Genomic DNA, 22,495 nt, shown 5'->3' with positions numbered 1-22,495 from the left:
GGTCTCGCAGCCCAGGTGGGTCTGGAACCCGCAGGCTCAGGCAATCCACTCACCCCAGCCTCCCAAAGGCGCGGGATTACAGGCTGAGCCACCGAGCCCGGCTTTTCCTATGTTTTAATAGGAAAGAGAACTCATAAAATAGCATCTTTTTTGTTTTAATTTTTTTCAAGAAAAGAAGAGTTAGAATCAAATGGATCAAGTTCACATCTTGGCTTTGACACTCATTTGTTGTGTAAGTTTAATTTCTTCCGAAAGAAATTAAACATTAAACTGCATTGACATTGATTGTGGTGTCCAGTAGAGTAGCCACTAACCACGTGTGGCTATTTAAATGAATCAAAACTTAATGATATTTAAAACTTAGTTCCTGAGTCACACTAGGCACATCTTAGGTACTTGGAGGCCACCTGTATGGTAGCTATTGTACCAAATGGTACAGAAATAGAATGTTTCTAGTATTACAGAAACTTGTGCTGGACAGTAGTAATCTATAAAATGGAGTTAATGATGGCTTTGTCAGATTTATGGGGAGGATTAAGGTGCAAGGAAGCTTGCATAAAGAACCTAGGCCAGGCTCGGTGGCTCAGCCTATAATTTCAGCACTTTGGGATGCTGAGGCGAGTGGATTGCCTGAGCCTGTGGGTTTGACAACAGCCTGGGCAACTTGGCGATACTTTGTCTCTACAATAAATCAAAAATTAGCCGTGCGTGGTAGTACGCATCTGTAATTCCAGCTACTTGGAAGACTGAGGTAGAAGGATCATTGGAGTCTCCAGCAGGTCGAGGCTGCGGTAGCCGGGAGCATGCCACTGCACTTCAGCCTGGGCGATGGAGTAAGACTCCAACTCAAAAAAAAAAAAAAAAGAGTACCATGACCTATCATGGTGCCTGCTTGGGACAATATGCAGGCTCTTCTCATTCACCTTCATTTTGTTTTGGTTAACTCTCTGCTTTCTCTAGATTTTCTGTTGTCTCCTTTAAGTGTAAAAATATTCATTTATTTAGTTATCTATTTTGAGTCGGAGTCTTACTCTGTCACCTAGGCTGGAGGACAGTGGCATTCTCATGGCCACTGCAGCCTTGACCTTCTGGGTTCAGGTCATCCTTCTGCTTCAGCCTTCCAAGTAGCTGAAACTACAGGCATGCACCACCATGCCCAGCTAATTTTTTGATTTATTGTAGAGACCAGGTCTCGCCAAGTTGCCCAGGCTGGTTTCAGACCCCTGGACTCAGGCAATCCTCTTGCCTCCACCTCCCAAAGGGTTGGCGTTACAGGTGTGAGCCACCGTGCCTGGCTAAATTTAAAAATATTTTAAAATGAACCCTGGATCTTTGGAGTTTGAACTTCAAATACCTTCTCTGGAGTTTGAACTTCAAAAAACTTCTACTTAAAGAAACTCAGGGAAAGAAAAGAAAAAGATAGTTATAGCAGTAGCCAAGAACTATCTAGTTTTACTACTTGGGAAGAAGAGGACTGTAGGCCGCAGTAGGCACAAGTAAATAGATTCCAATCTTCATCTATAACTTCCATCATGAGCAATTTAGTCTCAATGAGATGCTTTATCTATGCACTCCATGCCCTTTGGTGTCACATTATCCATGTGGGAGAGTAATAGTCTCTTTACTTTGGAAAAGCTCAAAACCCTTCAGAAACATGTTCTAGGAGATTCTGTACCTGAAAGACTGCCCTCCCTACCACCTCAGCTTTACACGTTGAGTCACAGACTTTCTTTTCCTCTACTACATTACATTATTTTGTCATCAACATTGAATCCATTTCCAAGTGACCTTTGACACCTTTGGTGAACCTAGTCTTAGAAATATTTGACAGCAAGACTCTAACCAGTAATGTAATAACGATTTCAAGTTTGATTTTCATATTTACAGGAGCAAGGAAATTTTAAATAAAGCAGTACCTTTGAAGTCTAATGAATTGGATTGAAAACAAAAAACGAAGATAGTCAGGGCTCTGCTGTTGAGGACTCAGACTCTATTCTGTCTGGGAACGGTCCTTCCCCAAAGGAAAGGGAAGTCTCAGTGATAAGGCACTCCACTGGCAGGATCATTATAGCATGCTTCAGAGACTCTTGAGAAAAGAGTGGAAGAAACCTCAAATTCATGGATTTTTTTTATTTTTATTTTTTAATGATTGAGTTGGTCTAAGAATCATCTTGGAGCTGGGGAAACTTAATAAGGACCAGAATGAGCTTTGTCACCTTCTGCAGTGGCCACCTGAGAAAACTTTAAGCTAATTACTTTCTTCAAGTGACACAGATGGAAAATAAAATCTAGAAATTGGCCCTGAAACACCCAAAGAGTTTTCTTTGGCACTTAATTTACTCATGGCACAGATGGAGCTGTGGCGTGCAAAGGTGCATTGTAGTTAGTTCCTCTATCCAAGTGCATATATTGGAGGGAGTTGGGAGGGAGAAACCTCCTGCTTGGGCTATCAGTTTATCAGTAAATATTTGTTTCATATTGAGAAAGACTAAAATAAACCTGTTAGATGTGGGTTGTGTCCCTAAGAGAGTTGTTCCTTTCCTGTGCAAACATATCCTACCCACATAGTACTTACTGTGTGCCAGGCATTGATGAGTATCAGACACATCTTAGCCTATTTAATCCTCATAACAATCCATGAAGTAGGTACTGTTATTATCAGTTTCCAGATGAGGAAACTGCAGCAAAGGGAACTTATATAACCTGCCCAAGGCCAAAAATCCTCTTGTGGGAGCAGAGTATGGTGTGAGCCCTGGGTCTTGTTAACGCTGCATGGTACCCTTCTTCCTTGATCATCACAAGATTCCATATGCACTGCTGTCCTCCTTTCTTCCAGCTTCAAAACCTGCCCCAGCCTTTCCTCTCCTCTTTAGATTCTTCTAGTTTGTTATCAACATTTAACCCATTTCCACAGAAGCTTTGATGCTGCCCAGTGGAACCAGTTTTAGAAATACTTTATTCCTAAGACTGCTCAACCAAAGAAAGACCTTAACCCTGGGACTGGCTCTTGCAATAGGTAGGTGCAGCCTGTTTTCTTTCTAACCAATTAGTAAAAACAGTTGCAGGCTTTTGATAGGCTAACCCAGAGGCAGAGGAGTGTCACATCATCAAGGCAGGGCAAGTGCTGCAGAACTAGGAGGAGAGGTGTAAGGATGTCTCTAGCTTTGTCTGTCAAAACAATGGCCTCATGATATTCCTGTGAATTAGGAGGAAACAGGGTGTTGTCTTCATTTCTTTTTTTTTTTTTCTGAGTTGGAGTCTCACTGTGTCACCCAGGCTGGAGTGCAGTGGCACACTCATGGCCACCCCAGCATCAACCTGCAGGGCTCTGGCGATCCTTCTGTCTCAACCTTCCAAGTAGCTGGAACTACAGGCACACACTACCATGTCCGGCTAATTTTTGATTTTTATTGTAGAGACGAGGTCTTGCCAAGTTGCCCAGGCTGGTCTTGAACCCACGAGCTCAGGCAATCCACTCGCCTCAGTCTCCCAAAGTGCTGGGATTACAGGCTGAGCCACTGAGCCCAGCCTCCATTTCAAAAATGTGGAAAATTAGCATAATGAAGATGCTGACGAGGAAGAGGGTAAGATCCCATGCCATAACAGTAGGGTGACATGATGTGATGGGAGGTGACTAGGAAGTAGGTCATCTTGTCTGCCACCTGGGTGTTGCACTTGAACAGCATGAACTGGTGCCAATTACTTAGCTTCTCTTGACCTCAGATGTCTTCATTTTTTAAATTTTTATTTATTTATTTTTTAAGTGAGAAAGCAGGATTTATTGAGAGGACAGAGAAGCTCCCACAGTGGGAGGGGACCCAAAGGGGTTGCCAATGTGTGTGTGTGGGGGGGGGCAAACCTGGTGCTTATATAGCCCTGAGTCCAAGCCGATTGGCTGGCACTAGCGGTGAGCTGTACCTGTTCTAATTGGTCAGTATTAAGGACCAATTGGGAAGAGGTAGGGGCCTAATGGTGAGCTGATTGGTTGCTTTTGGATTCCAGTGGTGAGTACTTAAGCTCTAGCTTGAGAGGCTCCCAGGGAGCTTATTTACCAATGCTGAGCCTAAGAGCCCTGCTGGGAATTCGCTACATTGTTACCAGAGGACTCTTGTCTGTCTGCCTAGGCTTTTTCTAGCCATTTCCTGTCTCATTACCCCCTCTGGAGTAGTAACCCTAACTGCAGTTAGGGAGTAAGGACGATGACCCGTCTGGCTACTTCCTGCTGATTGGCTACTTCCTGCTGATCGTGGCCGTTGTGCAGGAACAGCAGCCAGGGATTCTCCGGAGGGCGATCTGCAGGGCAATCTAAAGGTCCTAGGTCGAAAGAAGCTTGCATACAGGGTTCCATCTGCATCACCATTTGGAGTTTGATGGCCTCTAGGCGAGAAGAAACAAACTTTACAAAAAGGTTAACTCTACATGGACCAAACACAAGCAATATAACAAAAGGCGCTGTTAAGGGAAAAACCCATGGCCATATATCGGAAATCCCTAGAGGATAAAAAAGATTGTAACCAACTGGGTCCTGAAACTGCCTGTTCTTGTAAAGAGTCAACCATTTTATTATTGTTTTATAACCTGTAAAGTCTCTTTTACTTGGGAGGACTTGTTAATGTGGAAATAACAGTTTTCATTTAATAATGCGCATGTTCCTCCACATTCCACTGTGAGCATATCCAACGTTTGAATAATTACCCTGTTGAGCCACATACATAATGGAGGGTGAGAGAGTGTGCTTATAAGATGCTAGGACCAAAGATACTAAAAACAGGAAGCAAGATAGAATAGGCATTTTGCTTGTTCCTGTGAGGGAAAATTCTACGGAAGAAAACAATCTCATGGATGCTCAGGATTAAGGGGTCCTTGATAGAGACGTCTACCGGTACAAATCAAGATGAAAAGAAAGGTAGCAAGTATAGGTAGAACCATCAGGAGGAAATCCATAGGCAGTAAGTAGGGGCACTTATCTTTTATGATCTTTAGTTTGATTCTGTATGCTCTTCCATATCGGCTGAGGCAACTTCTTCTGGACTCCAGGCTTTCACTTTAGTGTGATGGATTCACAAGTCATTTCTGGTATCTTATAGAGCTGAAGACAGCCTTTGGGTTAGTTGGAAAGTTTTCTCTCTTCTGAGATAAAAGGTCCTTCTGCCGAGAAGGACCCACGTTTGGGTGCCAAAACTGATGCAGATTTTTCAGGTCAGCCTGGACTTTGAGAGTGTCAGCTCAATGGGTCAGCCAGCTAAGCCCCAGAAAGGGATGTCTCGAGGGACTGGTAAGCCTAGCCCTGGAAGTGTTGACTCTAATGGGCTGGCAAGCCAGGCCCTGAGAGTGTTGGCTGGTTCGGTGGGCTGGCTAGCCTAGCCCCCGGAGTGTTGGTTCTGATGGACTGGCAAGCCAGGCCCTGAGAGTGTTGCTGGTTCGGTGGGCTGGCAAGCCTAGCCCCTGGAGAACCTCAGCTTCAGAGTCTTGCCTTCTTCTAGTAGCTCTCCTGGTTCAGCTGCCTCCGTCGACTGGTGCACGGCTCTTCAGTTCCAACGATCTTCTGCAGCTCTTCAGGTCGCAGCTCTTCAGGGTCAAGGTTCTCATCTTATGCCCAGGAAGAATGAGGGACACGGACAGTCAGAAAGTGAGAAAGCAGGATTTATTGAGAGGCTTTGAAGCTCCCACAGTGGGAGGGGACTGAAGGGGTTACCGTCTTCATTTTTTAAACAAGAACGTCAAGCTAGATGACTTCTAATATTCTTAAGGGCCCATGCAACCTCCCAACAACTTGATTCTACCCAAATGCTTCCATAATCTTGCACCCTTCTACAAGATACCTCATTCATTCAATAGAAGCTTTTTTGAGTACTTGTAATGTCACAATTTCCTCAGCTCTCCCTTTTTGTGCCTGATTCTATATGGTGAGCTAAACACATTTCCTAAACCAAAAAACCCTCTTCACCCGTTATCCTACCTATATCTTTATTCATACCTTACTTATGTTTTACACTTCATTGCTCTTTTTTCTACCACAGAAACAATTTTCACACTCTTAATTTGCCCTTACTATTTTAACTCTACTTTCTACTTTTTGTTTCAAGCAATGACCCACATTTGAACCTATTTGAAATGCTTTGGGAAGCTGGAAGCAATTAGTCATGAAAACTAGGCCCAGAACTTGAAATAAATTGAACAAGGAAAAACATGACAATTAAGTAGCCTAACATAGTGAAATGTAGTCCTGTTTGCTTTACTTTCCACCTTGCCTTTCTGGAATCTGATGAGAATGTGGGAATGAATTCTCCAAACTGAGTGATATGAGGAGGGCTACAAAGAGTAAGGGGGCCTTTAGGAAATTTGTTTTAAGCAATGCCCAACTTTCGCAAAATGATTTTTATAAAACAGTTGTTTTAAAGCTGATTTCCTAATATTAGGACAGTCAAGGAGCTGGGCTCTACTGCCTCTAGGAGGTGATGAGTCTTTTGTTGCAATTGTTCTTTAAGGCTTTTTAAAATCACTTATCCACATGCTGCACTGACGTTCTTATTGCCATAAGGTACAGCTCACTCCAGCTTCAACCTAGGTACAGCTGAGAAGATGATGAGATGGGAGAAACAGAATTCACTGGTAGTAAATTTTCCACACAAATACTATGTTTAGATTTTAAGTAGCTAGGTACTTATTGTTTCTAACAAATAGTTTAAAGAACATTATGGGGGTGAAATACTATCTATTTATCATTTTGTGTTTTGACTTATAGTCATCCCTCCACACACTTGGAGGACTGGTCCCTGCCCCCTGCATATACCCAAATTCTTTCATACTCAAGTCCCTCGGTATTTGCTGCAAACCTGTGTATAGGAAAGATTGAAAAGTCAGCTCTCAGTGTACTTGGGTTTTTCACTCTCAAATACTGTATTTTCAGTCTGCATTTGGTTGAAAAAGATCCATGTATAAGTGGACCTGCACAGTTCAAACCTGTGTTGTTCAAGGGTCAACTATAGTTGTTTGAAGTTGGATCATTTTTATCTGACCTTTTGCATATTTGTGGCTATTAGAGAATTTAAGTGTCTTGAGGTTAGGACAAAAGAGAATCAGCTGAGGTTGTAGTAGATGGTAGAGGATAAAGGTTTTGGCTTAAACTGGTTTGTATATAGGTGTTTATTAAGTATTTCAGCACATAATTATATACGGAGATAAATAATGTCCAAGAGAAGTTATTATTTACGTCCATGAAAATGTTAAAGCTTTAAGTAGATTCAAGACCAATCAACTTAGATTAAATTTGTAGATTGCTTGTTTGAACATTATAAGCTGAAACACTTTCTTATTCCCTGAGTGACCAGAAGTAGTAATATTTCTTATGGTCATGAGAACCAGCTGCCTAAAAGAGTCAGCTCTGAGCCGGGTTCCGTGTCTTAGCCTGTAATCCCACGCCTTTGGGAGGCTGAGGTGAGTGGATTGCCTGATCCCGCGGGTTCGAGACCCTCCTGGGCAACTTGGTGAGACTTCATCTTCACAATAAATCAAAAATGAGCCGGGTGTGGTAGCGCACGCCTGTAGTTCCAGCTACTCAGAAGGCTGAGGCGGAAGGATCGCCAGAGCCCATCAGGTCGAGGCTGCGGTGGCCGGGAGCGGCCACTGCACTCCAGTCTGGGTGACAGAGTGAGACTCCAACTCAAAAAAAAAAAAAAGAGTCAGCTCTGGAGATCTCTTTGAATTACTATGCTTCTCTTTCGTACCCATCTACATATTTAAATAGTCACTGCTGACTTTCATTCAAAATTGTCTTAGGTCCAGCTATTGCTATTCATACTGTGTCTAGAGTATAAGGTCCTTGGCTACATTCTGTTAACAAAGAGTCCCCTCTTTCTAGGCTATTTCCTGTACTAAACTATACATATCGTGAAGGTGGAGGACTGGGGAATTTTCAGTTTTATATCCTCAGAACCTCTTCCATTGTTGGTGCTCATTAATGACATTGGATGAATAAGTCTTTGTAATAAATGAAGGAGAATATGGGTAAACAGGAAAACCTTGATTCATTTGAGTCCAGATGATTCTGTGTCTGGCAAACAAGCGAAATAGGTGTTACTAGAAGTTTTGCTTGATTTTTTTTTCTAAGAAGCACCTCTAGATTTTCCCCTAAGTTTCACAGGAGAAAAGAATGATGATTCTCAGTATAAGTCTTTGTGAAGTCTGTTTTCTGTGTCATCTCAGAGGATAAAGTATACTTCACATCCTAGTTAGAAACCACCAATGAACTAGGCTGAAACACCTTTGTACTTCCAGACTCAGCTGTGTGTGGCCTTTTATTAGGGAAGATGTGGAGCACTGGGCTTTAGAAGAGTAGTTAAGAGTATGGATGTTGGAGCCTCACTGTCTGGATTCAAGTTCTAGTTCCACCATTCACTGGCTTTGTGAATATGGGCAAGCTATTTAATCTTTCTGTGCCTCAATTTCACAGCAAGTCAAAGAAAATTCTAACTCCATATAGTTGTTATATGTATCAAGTGAGTTAATATATGTAAAGCACCTAAAACAGTGCTTGGCATAGAGTAAACACATGTTAGATGATATTATTCCCCACTTAGTAGCTGTATAACTTTGGTCAGTTACCTTCTCTCAGTCATGGTTGCTTAACTTTTAAAATGAGCCTAATAATACCTTATACATCTAGAGCTAAGGCGAATACTTCAAATAGTCTCATGGGACCGAAGACTTGCCCCACTTTCCATGAACTTGTGTTGGCATCTGTGAGAAGATGCTGAAATGTTACAATTCTGCTCCATGCCATGGTGCAGAAGAGCCAGCAACTCCTTCTGGCTTATGTTCCATTTTGCCCAAATCTGTTGAGGGCCTGGAAATGTTTTTTGGAAATCAATAATTAGTTATGTCTGAGAAAACGGAGCCCTTCAGTTAAGAAAAGGACACCAAATAGGTGTCCTGTCTCTTCCCTTCCCCCCATATTGGATGGTCTGCATAGCTCTTTAAAAAACTGATCTTGCCGGGCTTGGTGGCTCAGCCTGTAATCCCACGCCTTGGGAGACTGAGGTGAGTAGATTGCCTGAGCCTGTGGGTTCGAGACCCGCCTGGGCAACTTGGTGAGACTTCATCTCTACAATAAATCAAAAAATTAGCCGGGTGTGGTAGCGTGCACCTGTAGTTCCAGCTACTTGGAAAGCTGAGGCGGAAGGATTGCTGGAGCCCAGCAGGTTGAGGTTGCGGTGGCTGGGAGCGGCCACTGCACTCCAGTCTGGGCGACAGAGTGAGACTCCAACTCAAAAAACAAAAAACGAAAAAAAGCTGATCTTATGATCTGGTGTGATGATTCCTTCTTTCTACAATCTTGAAGAAGCAGAAGTCTGATTTTTATCAATGGGCATTTTTTTCTCACAGAAACCTTGTTCTAAGGCTTAAAACACACCAATGAATTTTTCTGCAGTGTCCTGGTGGCTTTCTGATTAAGTGTACCTCAGTTAATAATCCCCTCCCCCCGCCCCAATGGTGTGATTAGGAGCAAAAGAGAAGTTTCATTTAGACACAAGATCAAATCAGGGTTTAGAAAGTGCTCTCAACTTTCCCATAGAGGTTGGTGGGATATAATTATATTATTATTTGAGTGGGGTCCCCTTTGAACATATTGCTAGAAATGTATTGTTGCAATCAGAATTTCTCATAAGCATCATTTTTAGTACTGGGAAACAGGGCTTAAGTTATCAGTGTGACACACAGCCATTCCCTGTTGGAGATAAGCAAGACTGTCATCTTGCTTGTGGCTACGGTTCTCATTTTGCAGAAGAAATTGCTGTTTGAGTTTTTACACTTGACTGCAGTCTTCTTGGAGCTTTGCTCAATAAGAACTGGCAATTACCACTGAGCCAGTTTGACTCGCTTCTGGATCCAGCATAGTGCTCTGTCCATCTCAGACTCTCACCACACACCTGCAGACTGGACTGGATTTGAAGCATGCTGAGACCTTCAGGTAAGACAGGCAGCCGTCCCAAGAGGCAGCTATGCAGCTAGGAAACAAAGCTGCATTTTTTCACCCCGTCGTTAGTTGCCAGGTTCCCAGCATGTAATCAGAGTGGTGGAAACTACATTAAACTGCTGTTTGGAGGTTGTTTTGTCTGTCTTGTTTTTGTTTTAGGCAAATTGGGTCTGTGATAGAGACCTTTCAGATGTGTTGCCTTTTAGGGGAATGTGGATCCTTGGGGATCCTTGAATTGCTTTGTCTAACAAAGTAGGTTGCGTGTTATGTTGTGTCATGCCAGGTTTCATTTAGTTGGTAGGAACACCAAAGTCGAGAGAGGCATCTTGCTGCTGCCAGGATTCCCAAGAAGCCAGGAAGTCACAGCTGCTGAGCAGAAAGAAGCCTGAGGCTGCCACAGGGAGTGTGAAGGGTAATCATTCTTGCCAGGCCAGGGCTGTTTACTCTGCCGCCCTATGGCTGGTGGACACTGGGCGTGGTGGGCGTGCTTGCCTAGTACCTGTTTGTAGAGCACTGAGACAGCCAGGGCAGAGCTAAAACAGCAGTAATCTGAAACCAGTCGTGTAGGTTTCCTTCCTTGGCCCCCGCAGCTAAAATCTGCATTCCAGATGAAACCTACAGGGAAGCGGAAGAAGGCACTTAAAAAATTTAAAAAAAAAGCGTCGAGGGCAATAAATTAACTGCTTTGAGAGTCCTGGGTCTTTTGAGATGATCTATTTCTTTCGTACTTGCTTCTTTGGTTTAAGCTGTCGATCAGGATGCACTGCTAGTTTTTTGGCCTGGTCCGCCCAGGTCCCTGGTTGTAATCCAGACGGAAAAGAGGGCCCGTGTAAGAAGTATTTCAGTCCTTTTCTGCTGATTCACTTCTGAATCCCTGGGCTGCTCGGCGGTGGTTAAGGGCCGTGAGGATCAGCTTGCCGGCTCAGCACTTTCAGGAGCCTCAACTTGCTCGCCAATGAGGAAGTCGAATGCCACCAGAGAACCGCCAGCCCTGGGGCGGAGCTCCTCCTGAAGTCCTGGGCTGGGACTGCGGGGCAGGCTGACTTTCCCTGTGACAAAAAGCCTTTTGTCCACGGGGATAAATACGGAAGTCCCAGAAGAGCAGCCTCCCTGGTCCGTGTGTAGTAAGGTGCGCAGCCTCCGCGGCTCTGGGCACAGACTCCACGGGGCTTTTACAGTTGCCCTGGGCGCACCTTCACCGCGTAAACCGGAAGGAGGGCGCGGTGACCCGAAAGAGACCAAGTGTGTTCGCTGTGCGGCCGAGCCCGGCTCCCGGGTCCTGTTGCTCTCTGTCCTGTAAATTAAGAGCAGATGGAGTGGATAAACTGAGAGAGCAGGGGAAGGTAACCCAAGCCAGAACTTCCACCAAGGGCGTTACTGAGACATGGAGGACGTTGGTCATTCTCTGGATGGCAGTGATGTCTCGGAACCAGAAAGACCCGAAGCCAGACTAGAAATGGCTCAGTCGATCCTGAGTAAGTTCTCCATGAAATCTCTGTTCGGATTGACGAGTAAACTGGAATCTGTGAACCCTGAAGAGGAAGATGCTGTGCTGAAAGCATTCCGCAGTTTAGACGTGGGTCCCACATCTCGGCAGTATGACCCCAGCCATGGCTCGGATCCGGACCCGGGAGAGTCAGAGGCTCGGGTTCCACCTGACCTCGGAAATGATGGGAAGACTGCAGGGGTGGAGACAGAATCAGAGGGAAGTCAGAGAAAAGCAGAAGCAGGGGTTTCTGCCTCTGGTCAAAAGTTTATTCCCCTCGCTACTTTGAATGTGACCACGGACGATGTCATTTGGGTTCGTGGAACCCTCGTGCACACTACCAGTGATTCCGACTCTGATGACGGTGGCCAGGAGCCAGAGGAGGGAAGCAGCTCAAATGGCCCAAAGCCCCCCATTGTTGTTTTATCCGAACCATCTCAGGAGCCCAAAGAAAAACCGGGAGATTCTATGGAAAATATTGCCACTGGGGAAATGGATGACGCAGAGCCCTGTGCAGAAGATCCTCAAAGGACTCCACCTGAGATAAGTAGCACACTAGAGCCTGGCAATGGTGGCTGTCAGACAGAGCACAGCCCCAGCCAGGGCCAGGCTGGAGAAGACGAGTCCCAAGTCCTACCTGCAGTAACAGACCAGAGTTTGAGTGTTGGTGTTACCGAGCGTGTGTCTTCTAAACAACAAGTTCCTGGAGAGAAGTCATTCCAGCTTCCTGCTTTTTTCAGTGGGCTTCGAGTGCTGAAGAAAGGGGCTACAGCCGAGGGAGGGGAAACCATTACTGAAATTAAACCAAAGGATGGGGACTTGGCTTTGCTCAAATTGACCCAGCCTGTGCAGAAGTCCCTAGTGCAGACAGGGCCGCAGGCAACGAAGAGTGGGGAGAAAGCAACTGATCCAAAGGCCACTCCCACTCTCCTGGAGCAGCTATCTCAGCTGCTCAACATTGACATGCCCAAAACCGAACTGAAGGGAGCAGACCCCGAGTCGCCCAGGAGAGAAGAGATGGGCTGCAGTGTGGACCAGGAGAGCGAGAGAGGCCCTGAAGAAGCCCAGACCCAGGCTGGTGAGGTCAAGCCAAGGCCGCCAGAGACTGCCTTGGAGGCCTTTAAAGCCTTATTCATCCGTCCCCCCAAAAAGGGGACCACAGCTGACACCTCTGAGCTGGAAGCTCTCAAGCGCAAGATGAGACATGAGAAGGAGTCGCTAAGAGCTGTGTTTGAACGGTCCAAGTCAAGGCCAGCGGATGGCCCCTCGGATTCCAGAAGCGTATGTAGAATTGGGTTTTGCATTTTGTCATAAAAAATGTGGTGCTGCTGTATTTCTTTTTTCGGGTTTCCTCCCGAGATGAATCCCAATTCCCTATTGTTAGTTGACTCTCTTTTAGTTGAAAAATGGTCATAGCAAAATTACACTGTCCTTGTAAGAAGTATGTAGCTGGACAGAAGTGCTTTCATTTTTTCCTTATATATCTCTGGAATATTGTTAGAGGAATATATGCAAAGCTGTGCGGGTAGGAAGGGGTAACTGTCTCTCTGAGTTTAATCGTTAATAGTTAATGTACTTATAAAAACTAAGTAGCATGAGGAAGTGTTGCAATATGGAAGTATAGCCCAGGTTTATGGGGTTTCTTCACCACTTAATTATACCTCTGTGGAAACTGTATATTTCCTTTGAAAGTCTGCCATTTGGCACAATGTGTGTTTGTGATGTGATTAAACTGCTCCACATTGGTTGGGAGACTTCATGATTGAGCACTGGATTTAGAATGAGACTTGGGTTTTAATTCTAACTCTTGCCATTTACTGGCTGGTTAACGTTGGTAATCTCTGTGTCTCAATATCCTCATATGCAAAATGAGGAAAATAACTCTTACCTTATATGATTGCTGTGAGCATTAAGCAAAGGTAGCACATGAGAAGCATCTGATTAGTGGAAGCTGTTATTCAAAGACAACTAACTCAGGTAGTTTACAAAGACTAGTAAGCACCAGTCCAGTAGATCTTAAAGGATGATAAGAACAATGATAGAATGTCTTGCTTAATATCAATTCAGTATATGATTATCCTCTCATATATTTAATATATTCAATTAAGATGTTAAAAATGAAAGTCTTTGGCAAGATTATCTTAGGTTGTAGTTTAAAAACTAAACATATACGGCATTCTCCTAGTTGGAAAATTTAACTCCTATAAAAATAACTTGAATATTGAAAGCAGTCTCATTTATTTTTTATAGGAAAGGGGAAAAATGAAATTAGCAGTGTGAAATGCTTGAGGAAGAGTGTCTTGGCCCACTGCTAATATTCATGGAAAAGGCAAAATTAGTCTTTATATTATAAATAACCCTGGCAATGTGGGATACATTTGTAAACATTCCTATAAATGCACCTGAATGTAGCACATTTGTGTCTTATCTTCAGCTCAAAGTATATTTGTGCTTTATAAAATAGTTATATGAGGAGAATCATCTCTTAAAGGTTGTACATAAAATACATACAGAGCCTTTTTTTGGGGAATTGTTTTTTTGGAATTTTTTACCTCAGTTGATCACTTTACATTTCGGGGGGAAAGGATCATACTATAGTAAGGTGTCTCAGTTACAGTAAGTGAGGGCAATGTGCAACTGACTATTAAAATTAATTTTAGAATTAGAATTCGCATGTTTGTTTTCAGGAACTAATTAGCTCTGGTCACATTTCATATGACTTATTCTTTGCCTGCTTTTTCAACAGCCTGACCACAGCCCCACTGAGCAGGACGATAGGACTCCTGGAAGACTCCAAGCTGTCTGGCCACCCCCAAAGACAAAAGACACAGAAGAAAAAGTGGGATTGAAGTACACTGAAGCAGGTAATGTAAAAAGAAGCCAGGGACCCAGGAATGAATCTCTTCCTGCAGTGGCTTTTAGTTCTAGCTTAGCAGACGCTCAGAATTTGGGGTTTCATTTCATTATAAAATGTAATGGTAAAGGCTTCTTTTTTTGATTTTGCTGTTAAAGTGAACATTTGCACACTTATTGTTAATGAATCTCTTAGAGATGAAAGATGAATGCAGTGGAATGAATGAAATGGGGCATGTGTGTGAAGTAGAGAATCTTTGGGGAACTGATGGAGAAGGCAGATTACAAATCCCTCAGGAAGCAGGTGGTTGGTCCTCATATAATGCTTTTTGAGCTGGCAGTGTTGCTGGAAGAGGCAGAGTATGATTCTCCAGAGCTGTAATCTGATTTGTTATTTGTCTTTGAGTAATGCTTTTGAGATAAAGGAACCTTGTGCAGAGTGAATGTACAGATACCATATCAGTTACTCGTTCACTTTTGTCAGACAAAGCTTTATTTAATGCATGGCCAGTTTTAAAGCAACCTAACTCTTGGAAATCTCCCCCAGGAACTTTACTTGAATTTATTTAAATGAAATGGAAATCTAGATATTGTTACTCTTTAAGTGAAAGGTTCACACGCTATTAAAAAAAAAAACAACAACAACAAAAAACATTGGGGCAATCCCTCCAGGTCCCCGCCCACTGTGGGGAGCTTTTCTGTCCTCTTAATAAATCCTACTTTCTAAAAAAAAAAGAAGAAAGAAAAAAAACAACCGAAGAATTAAAGGATATCTTAATTGCTTGTATGTATATCTCTGAAACTTTTTTTCCTTTTTCCTCATATTTGGAGATTACTTATACATGCTTATATTTTTGTTGGTTGTCTTAGGAAAGTGAGTATAGTTATAGACAAATACTTCTTTCCTCTTTATTGATAGGCTTGAATACTTGGCCATGAACTCATTGCCTACTCTGTTGTTCAGGAGGGTGTTCCCTAAGTTTTCTTCTGAGATTCATACAGTTTGAGGTATTGCATTTAAGTCCTTGATCCATTTTGAGTTAATTTTTCTATATGGTGATAGACATGAGTGCATCAAAGTTTGAATGGCTCAGTAGGTTTTTCTGTAGTGTCAATAAATTACTCCAGTATTTGAGAACATGTGAGCAGGTGAATCAGTTCTAGCCTTCATTTGCATAATTGCAACTTGGGACTTCCCTATGATGTTAGTTACTTCGTAGCATTTTTTTTTTCAGTGTTTGATTTACAGAATGAAAACTATCATGTTCTTAATGAAAATACACATAGTTGTTTCAGTCTTTCTGCCGACATTTGATTTTCCAAAATTGGAATGCTTGTAATTACAGTATTGAACCACATACCAAGTTATTTTTCTTATAACTTGGCACAATGTGAATTATTAAAGTAATAAAGTTTGCTTTAATAGAAAACCAGAATCCTGAGGGTTCATATTCCTAGTTTACATTGGTGATTTTAGCATTGTGCCAGTGTATCATGGCAATCTTCCTTGTGAAAATGGGCATTTGCTGAGTAGAGAAGGCGCTAAATGTCATAAATGGTTTTTGGATTCACCTCAAGTAATATTTTGGGGTGTTTATATTTCTATAGATATTTCTTAGTCTTTGCTTTCTGGCCTCTTCCATTTCCAGTGGGTGGGGGGAGCATTATAATTTCCTTTGGCAGCAACTTTCCAAGTCTTCTTTAACATAATGTGCTCTCAGAGCTACCTAAAGTCTTAGATGAGATGGGGAAAAGGGGGAGGAAGGGAGAGTTTAATAATAGTAGTCTTATTGGGTGGGTTCTACCAGCACCATGACACAGTGAGACAGAATGGGCAGCCATTGTCTAGAGAAGGTGTCCAGCTCCCTGGCCAGCTCCCTCAGTTGGCAGTACTGTGGCGTACCTGCTGAGCTCCTGGGTCTAGAGCTCAGCATGTTGTGCAACTTCTAGATGATCATTAATTTGCAGATATACTTTGGGGTGGGGAAAGCACCAAAGAGGAATAAGGTACCCTATGCCTGCAGGAAACTTATTTTTTACCCCATTACTGGGCACTGGTATATGGTTGCCTCTTAAGTTATTGCTAATTTTGAGGAAGTTAATCATTTTCCCTGTGATGTTTTTAAAACTCTTGTTATTCAGAAAACTGGAGTCTTTAAAGCATTTGGTTTGTAACTGAATGCATTTTGTGGTATTTCCATTGGTTTCCCTGCCCTTAGAGAAGCATACAAAATTTGCTACTCTGTGACACAGAAATAGAAATTAGATCCAAGATAGCTCAAAGGTGTTCGAAGTCTTGTGCTTTTACATCTTCGGTGTTCTTTATTTTTCCTGGAGTGTATTGTACCTTACATTAGAAGGATGAGAGGCTAAGACTCTAGCATTCCTATTTTATGTGTGCTGTTGGAATTCTGTGCTGTTGACACGAAAGCCTAGTCTTCGGCAGAGCTGGGAAAAAGATGGTGTTTTTCATCCTGAGACACCCCCCACCCCATCCTTGTGTTGCCCTTGGCCCCATTGGACTTGCCATTGCTTTAATTTCACTCTATTAATAACTTATGGTTTGATACTCTTTTTCTGAGTTATTAAGAAATCACCAAATATTATAAACTCACTTTTGTTCACGATAAAAAAAGAGAGAGAGCTTAAATAAGAGAAAGAGAAGCTGGCCCCTTAAATGATGGCTTCTGGAGAGCTCTCATGTCAACATGTGAGGGTAGCTCAACGCTGTTGCTGGTTCCCACTGCCAAGACTATTCTCTCCTGCTTCTTCAGAGCCATCAGCATCGTCTGCAGCTGCTGACACTGTGGCTGACTCCCTTAGCAGCTCCAAGCTTCCTTGGCTCCTACCAGAGCCTCCAATGCCATTCCAATGATATGTGCCCTCCATCAAGGGCCAATCTGTGAACTCTCAGAGACTTGGTGATTCGCTGGCTGAGAGAAGCCCCCCATTCTCCAGAGCGTTCTCAAGGGACTGCTACAGGTGCTGGAGCTGACTTCTATTCTGGGTGGGTGAGTGGGAAACTTTCAGGGTTCATTTACTATGGTGCTTGAATTGCTCTGCACAGATGCAACAGACTCATTTCCATCTCTTGTGCTGTGCTTTCTTATATTATTATCAGTGTGATTCTGCTTTGTGTTTAGAATATCTCACAGTAATCTTGAGTGAAAAGAGCATTTTGTTCCCCATTTCCTTGAAATGGGACTTGGATAATCTGAGTGACAATCCTCATATTCTCAGAATTGTCTTTTCTCTTTTGAATATAGAACTTTGTTATTAAAACAAGCTTGTGTGGGGTAGTCTTGCTTTTTTTTTTTTTTTTTTTTTTGAGTTAGAGTCTCACTCTGTCGCCCAGGCTGGAGTGCAGTGGCCACTCCCGGCCATCCGCAGCCTCGACCTGCTGGGCTCCAGTGATCCTTCCACCTCAGCCTTCTGAGTAGCTGGAATTACAGGCGGGCACTACCATGCCCGGCTAATTTTTTGATTTATTGTAGAGATGAGGTCGCACCTGCCCGGGCGGGTCTCGAACCCACGGACTCAGGCAATCCACTCACCTCAGCCTCCCAAAGGCGCGGGATTACAGGCTGAGCCACTGAGCCCGGCATAGTCTTGCTTTTTTACTGGGCTCCTCAGATACTTAAATGGTAAACTCATGGTGAGTTCATGCCACCTTTTCTATGCCTTATGCCAGACACGTCTGTATCCAATAAACTTGATTAGCAAGTGAGGCTTGGGGCTGTGGTAAAACCCAGCCATGAGCAGTGGGAAAAGTTGTGATATAATACAAGGTGAACCTAAGAGGAACATGTCTACCTTTAAATTTGATGTGGTAAAGGCTATTTGTCTCATAAGATAACCAGTCTTCGATTCCACTTCTAAATGCCCTAGTTTGTACTATGTGGCGATATTGTCTAGGAGTTAGGAACTTGCCTAAAATATTTTTTAAAAATTGACTGGAAGGCATAAGAATGTTCTAGACAATTGAAGCATAAAGGTAGCATGGGGTAAACATCTGTTTATCCCAAACTGGAATGAAAATTTTTTCTAAGCCACATTAGATCACCTTTTTCCTTTTGCTTTGTTAAGTACAGATGCACTTAAGTTTATTTTCTCTAGGATAATTACATATATTACTGTATCAACCAGAGTCTGTTAGGAATCAGGTGACACTGAAATTGGGTGATTTCAGGAGAGCTTATCAGAGACTGCTCATAAAGATTGTAGGCAGGGTTTAGAAAAGTGATAAGAAGGCACTACTCTGGGGCCCATAACAATGAGAAGCTTTCACCACTCCTGGACCTGAAGGGGTAAGGGTAGGAGTAGCTATCCGGAAGCTAGCAACTTAAGAGGGGACTGAGTGGTGTGGAGAGCTGCAGCCCTCAGTAGAGAGGCACAGCCAATCCACACTGACATGCCAAGCTGTTAGCTGGAGGCACACATGGCCTGACAGCTTCTCCTCTCACTCTCTGGTCTCCCTCTGTCATTCCCACTGGCCAGTCACATAAAGAAGTTAGGGGACTGGAAGCCATCCCTGTAGGCCAACTAGTGGGGCTCACAATGGGATGCCGATGAGGAGAGTGGACCTGGAGAGGCAAATAGAAGATCCCCCTGCACAGTTACACTGCCAATGATGTGCCTCCAGCAGGCCCTGGCCAGAGAAGCTTCTAAAGCCTGCACAGAAGAGAGTCGGCACATGCTCGCTTGCCTCACGACACAGGTTTTTTAGTACTAAGGCTCGAAGATGAACTTTTGTTTTTATCATCCTGTGTGGGGATTGTGGTTTGTACTCCAGTTTGTAGACAATATGGTGGCGATCATTCCTCTGGGTTTCACTCTATGGCTACCTACTTCACCTTCATGTGGAGAGTTTGTTTACTGATCTCAGGAAAGCTTTTGTAAGTTTTAAAAGGCTTCCCCATAGTATAAAATAAAATAAAAATTGAAGGTATCCAGAAAAATTGTAAAGCCAAAGAATCTTTCAGTGATTCTGTTTCATAAGAAACTATTGTTAGCATTTTGAAATATGGTAGGACTATGTGAATTTCGTACTAAAGAAAAACATAAAATTTGGATCATATTACAGACTGCTTTTCTCATTTGAACACTTTAAATGATTTTTAAATCATTTAAGTATCAATGATGATATAGAAATTTAGTTGTTTTCAGTTATAAACAGTATATTGTAAATGATAGTGCTATAAATATCTTTGTTCGTAAGTATATTTTTATCTCTAATAATTAGGATAAATTCCTATTGGTGGAATTGCTGGACTTAAGGATGTATGCCTTTTAAAGGTTTTTTAAAGTATATTACCAAATTACAGTAGTTATTTTTCTTAATAAATATCTTTACATAAAAATTAATACTTATTGAAACTGTTAAGTATTTTCCCCTTTTATCATCGCTTTTAATTTTACTTTGTTTTCTTATCTGTAAACTTTAAAATATTTATATAGTTAAATCTATCCTCCATCTGTTTTACAAGCTCTTATTTTTTTTTCTTTTGGCTTAAAAGACTTTCCCTGATTCAAGATCACCTATATTTTCATATTTCTTTAATGAGTTCTTTCTACCTCTTTCCTTTTTTCCTTCATTCTATCCATTTCATATAAAAATTTAATTTGGTATATAGCTTAAGGTAGAGATTGAAGACAACATTTTTCTAAATTGTTAATCAATTTTACAGAATACTTTTGGAATGATTATTCCCTCTCTATACAAGTTTAGAACTGTTTTGGGCCTCTTATTCTCTTTGATATGTTTATACATTAGACCAGTATCTTAATTAGTATAGCATTATAAAACGTGTCGGATTCTGGCAGTCTAATTTCTATGGCATACTTTAAAATGTTTTGGAGTTTTATCATATATTTATTCATTCTTCTGAGAAAATTTGCAATTTACTTGACTTACTTTCAAAAGGATGCCTTTGGAATTTTTGTTGAAATTTCGTTAATCTCTATGTTAATGTGAGTAGGAATGAGAATGCTTACTACTTTCACCAAGAACGTGTCTTATAAAATTATTCTAAATTGGCTGGGTGCGGTGGCTCAAACCTATAATCCCAGCACTTTAGGAGACCAAGGTGAGAGGATTGCCTGAGCTCAGGGGTTTGAGACCAGCCTGAGCAACTTGGTGAGTCCTCGTCTGTACAATAAATCAAAATATAAGCCTTGCATGGTAGCACTCACCTGTTGTTCCAGCAACTTTGAAGGTTGAGGCAGAAGGATTGCCTGAGCCCAACAGGTCGAGGCTGCAGTGGCCATGAACATGCCACTGCACTCCAGCCTGGGGGATGGAGTGAAACTCCAACTCAAAAAAAAAAAATTTTTTTTCTAAGTTTTTTTATGGTATTCATTAAGTTAAATATACAGTATTTATTTATAAATATTATTTATATATGTATATATTTTTAAAACAAATACATGGCAGAATTTGTTTTTTAGAATTTTTTTCTTTTTCCTAAATGTCTAATGTGTTCTGGAGAATGTGTGGTAGCTTCACTATAGATGATTTGCCCTCAAGGGCTTGCCTGAGTGAAGGACACATTTGGACTAACTGACCTCTGTGATGCCTTCCTTCACTAGTGATTAGTGATTCTTAATATTTTGAGGTGCCTTGAAAAATCCAGTGATGATAAAAAACTCACTGGACTCATCTGCAGAAATTGACTTGGTTATTTTATGCTGCTTTTTTTATTCCTCATATAAAAACTGTATTTTTAGCTGGGTACAGTGGCTCAAGTCTGTAATCTCAGCACTTTGGGAGACCGAGGTGAGAGGATTGCCTGAGCCCAGGGGTTTGAGACCAGTCTGGGCAACTTGGTGAGACCCTGTCTCTACAATAAATCAAAAATAGCCAGCCATGGTAGCGTACACCTATAGTTCCAACAACTTGAAAGGCTGAGGCAGAAGGATTGCCTGAGCCCAGCAGGTCAAGGCTATGGTGGCGGTGAGCATGCCACTGCACTCCAGCCTGGGCGACAGAGTGAGACTCCGACTCAAAACAAACAAACAAAAAATTATATTTTTATGCTATGGAATCTCCCTAAGCAATTTCATGCAAATAAAATGCTTCTAATCTGTGGATTCTTGCAGAATTGAGGTGAGGCTCATTCAGTTACCATTTCTTGAATAACATTTTGTATGGTGAAATGCATGATGCACATGTACTTGGTTTTAGGAGGCACATGAACAAACATTTTTATTTTAATAGTTGTTATTTCAGTTGTTTCATTGTGTATTAGAGAAAATAAAACCAGAACTCTGTCTATTTTGTGGCCTCCTTTGGAAAGTTTAGAATGAGGTGAAAATGCCATATCCTATGCCACATTTTTTACAAACATCTCCTTTCACTAGTCATCTTTTTTCTAGAAATTTCTATCCATGTATCTCTGCTTTTCTGTTCAGAAAATCTTCATCTCTTGTCAGCCACCAGTGTTCTTTCTCAGGATCCTCCACCAACCAGCTTCTCCATCATCCTGGCTCCAACTTTCTCCACCACCAGACCCTCCATACCTTTTCGTTTCAGCTGAGTTTCTTCCTTTCGGTCTCCCTTTCATGTGCTCACAGCCATCAACTGGATCAGCAAACCGAGGACACGCCTTCAGCTCCCTTCTCCATAGAAGGCAACTGGGAAATTGTAAATAACATTTTTTCTTCTTTTGTGGAAAGGATGAATTATCCTGTTTCTGATAAATATCTAAACCCAAAGTTTCAATATGCAAACTCTCAAGCATTTTCCCCCAAGATAAAGGGAAACACTGGATAAAGGGGCGAAAACATGAGATGAGAAAGATAGAAAACTATCTCAGAGGGAAAGGAAAATAGAACCAGGGAAATCCCTGGGACAGAATTAATTCTGACATTATCTTTACTACAGGTTTCATGGGTTTGAGCATCATCTAGACTTGAGTTTGAAGCTTGACTAACTGTGACCTGGGGCAAGATATTTATTAATAACTTCTCTGGGTGTGCCTCCTCATCTGTAAAACTGAATGTAATAATAATAATTTTAAATAATTATTATAAAGATAAAATGAGATAATACATATGAAAATAAACTGCATCGGAACTCACTTTTTAAAAATCAGTTTTTATTGTAATATAGCATACACATAGAAAAATGTACAAATTGTAAGTTCATAGCTCTATAAATTAAAACAAAGTGAACACACCCA

At 42.0% G+C, this 22,495-nt stretch overlaps 1 protein-coding gene across 2 annotated transcripts in view; it reads left to right on the top strand.

Moving 5' to 3' along the window:
* FMN1 (formin 1) overlaps positions 1 to 22,495 on the top strand; it is a 403,234-nt gene that overhangs the window by 91,623 nt on the left and 289,116 nt on the right. Inside the window, exons 1-2 of one of the 2 annotated variants that reach the window (XM_008058356.2) lie at positions 10,949 to 12,743; positions 14,209 to 14,326. In XM_008058356.2, the coding sequence (XP_008056547.1) occupies positions 11,361 to 12,743; positions 14,209 to 14,326 (1,501 nt within the window). In that variant the 5' untranslated portion in view covers positions 10,949 to 11,360. Of the gene's footprint in view, positions 1 to 10,948; positions 12,744 to 14,208; positions 14,327 to 22,495 lie in introns of those variants that run through there. The other variant, XM_008058355.1, reaches the window with a different exon arrangement.

Source organism: Carlito syrichta, unplaced genomic scaffold (assembly GCF_000164805.1).
Source record: "Carlito syrichta isolate Samal-C Ts95f unplaced genomic scaffold, Tarsius_syrichta-2.0.1 Scaffold303307, whole genome shotgun sequence".
Lineage (NCBI taxonomy): Eukaryota > Metazoa > Chordata > Mammalia > Primates > Tarsiidae > Carlito > Carlito syrichta.
Note: the sequence above shows the minus strand (reverse complement) of the source record. Positions and strands in the feature narration are given on the sequence as shown.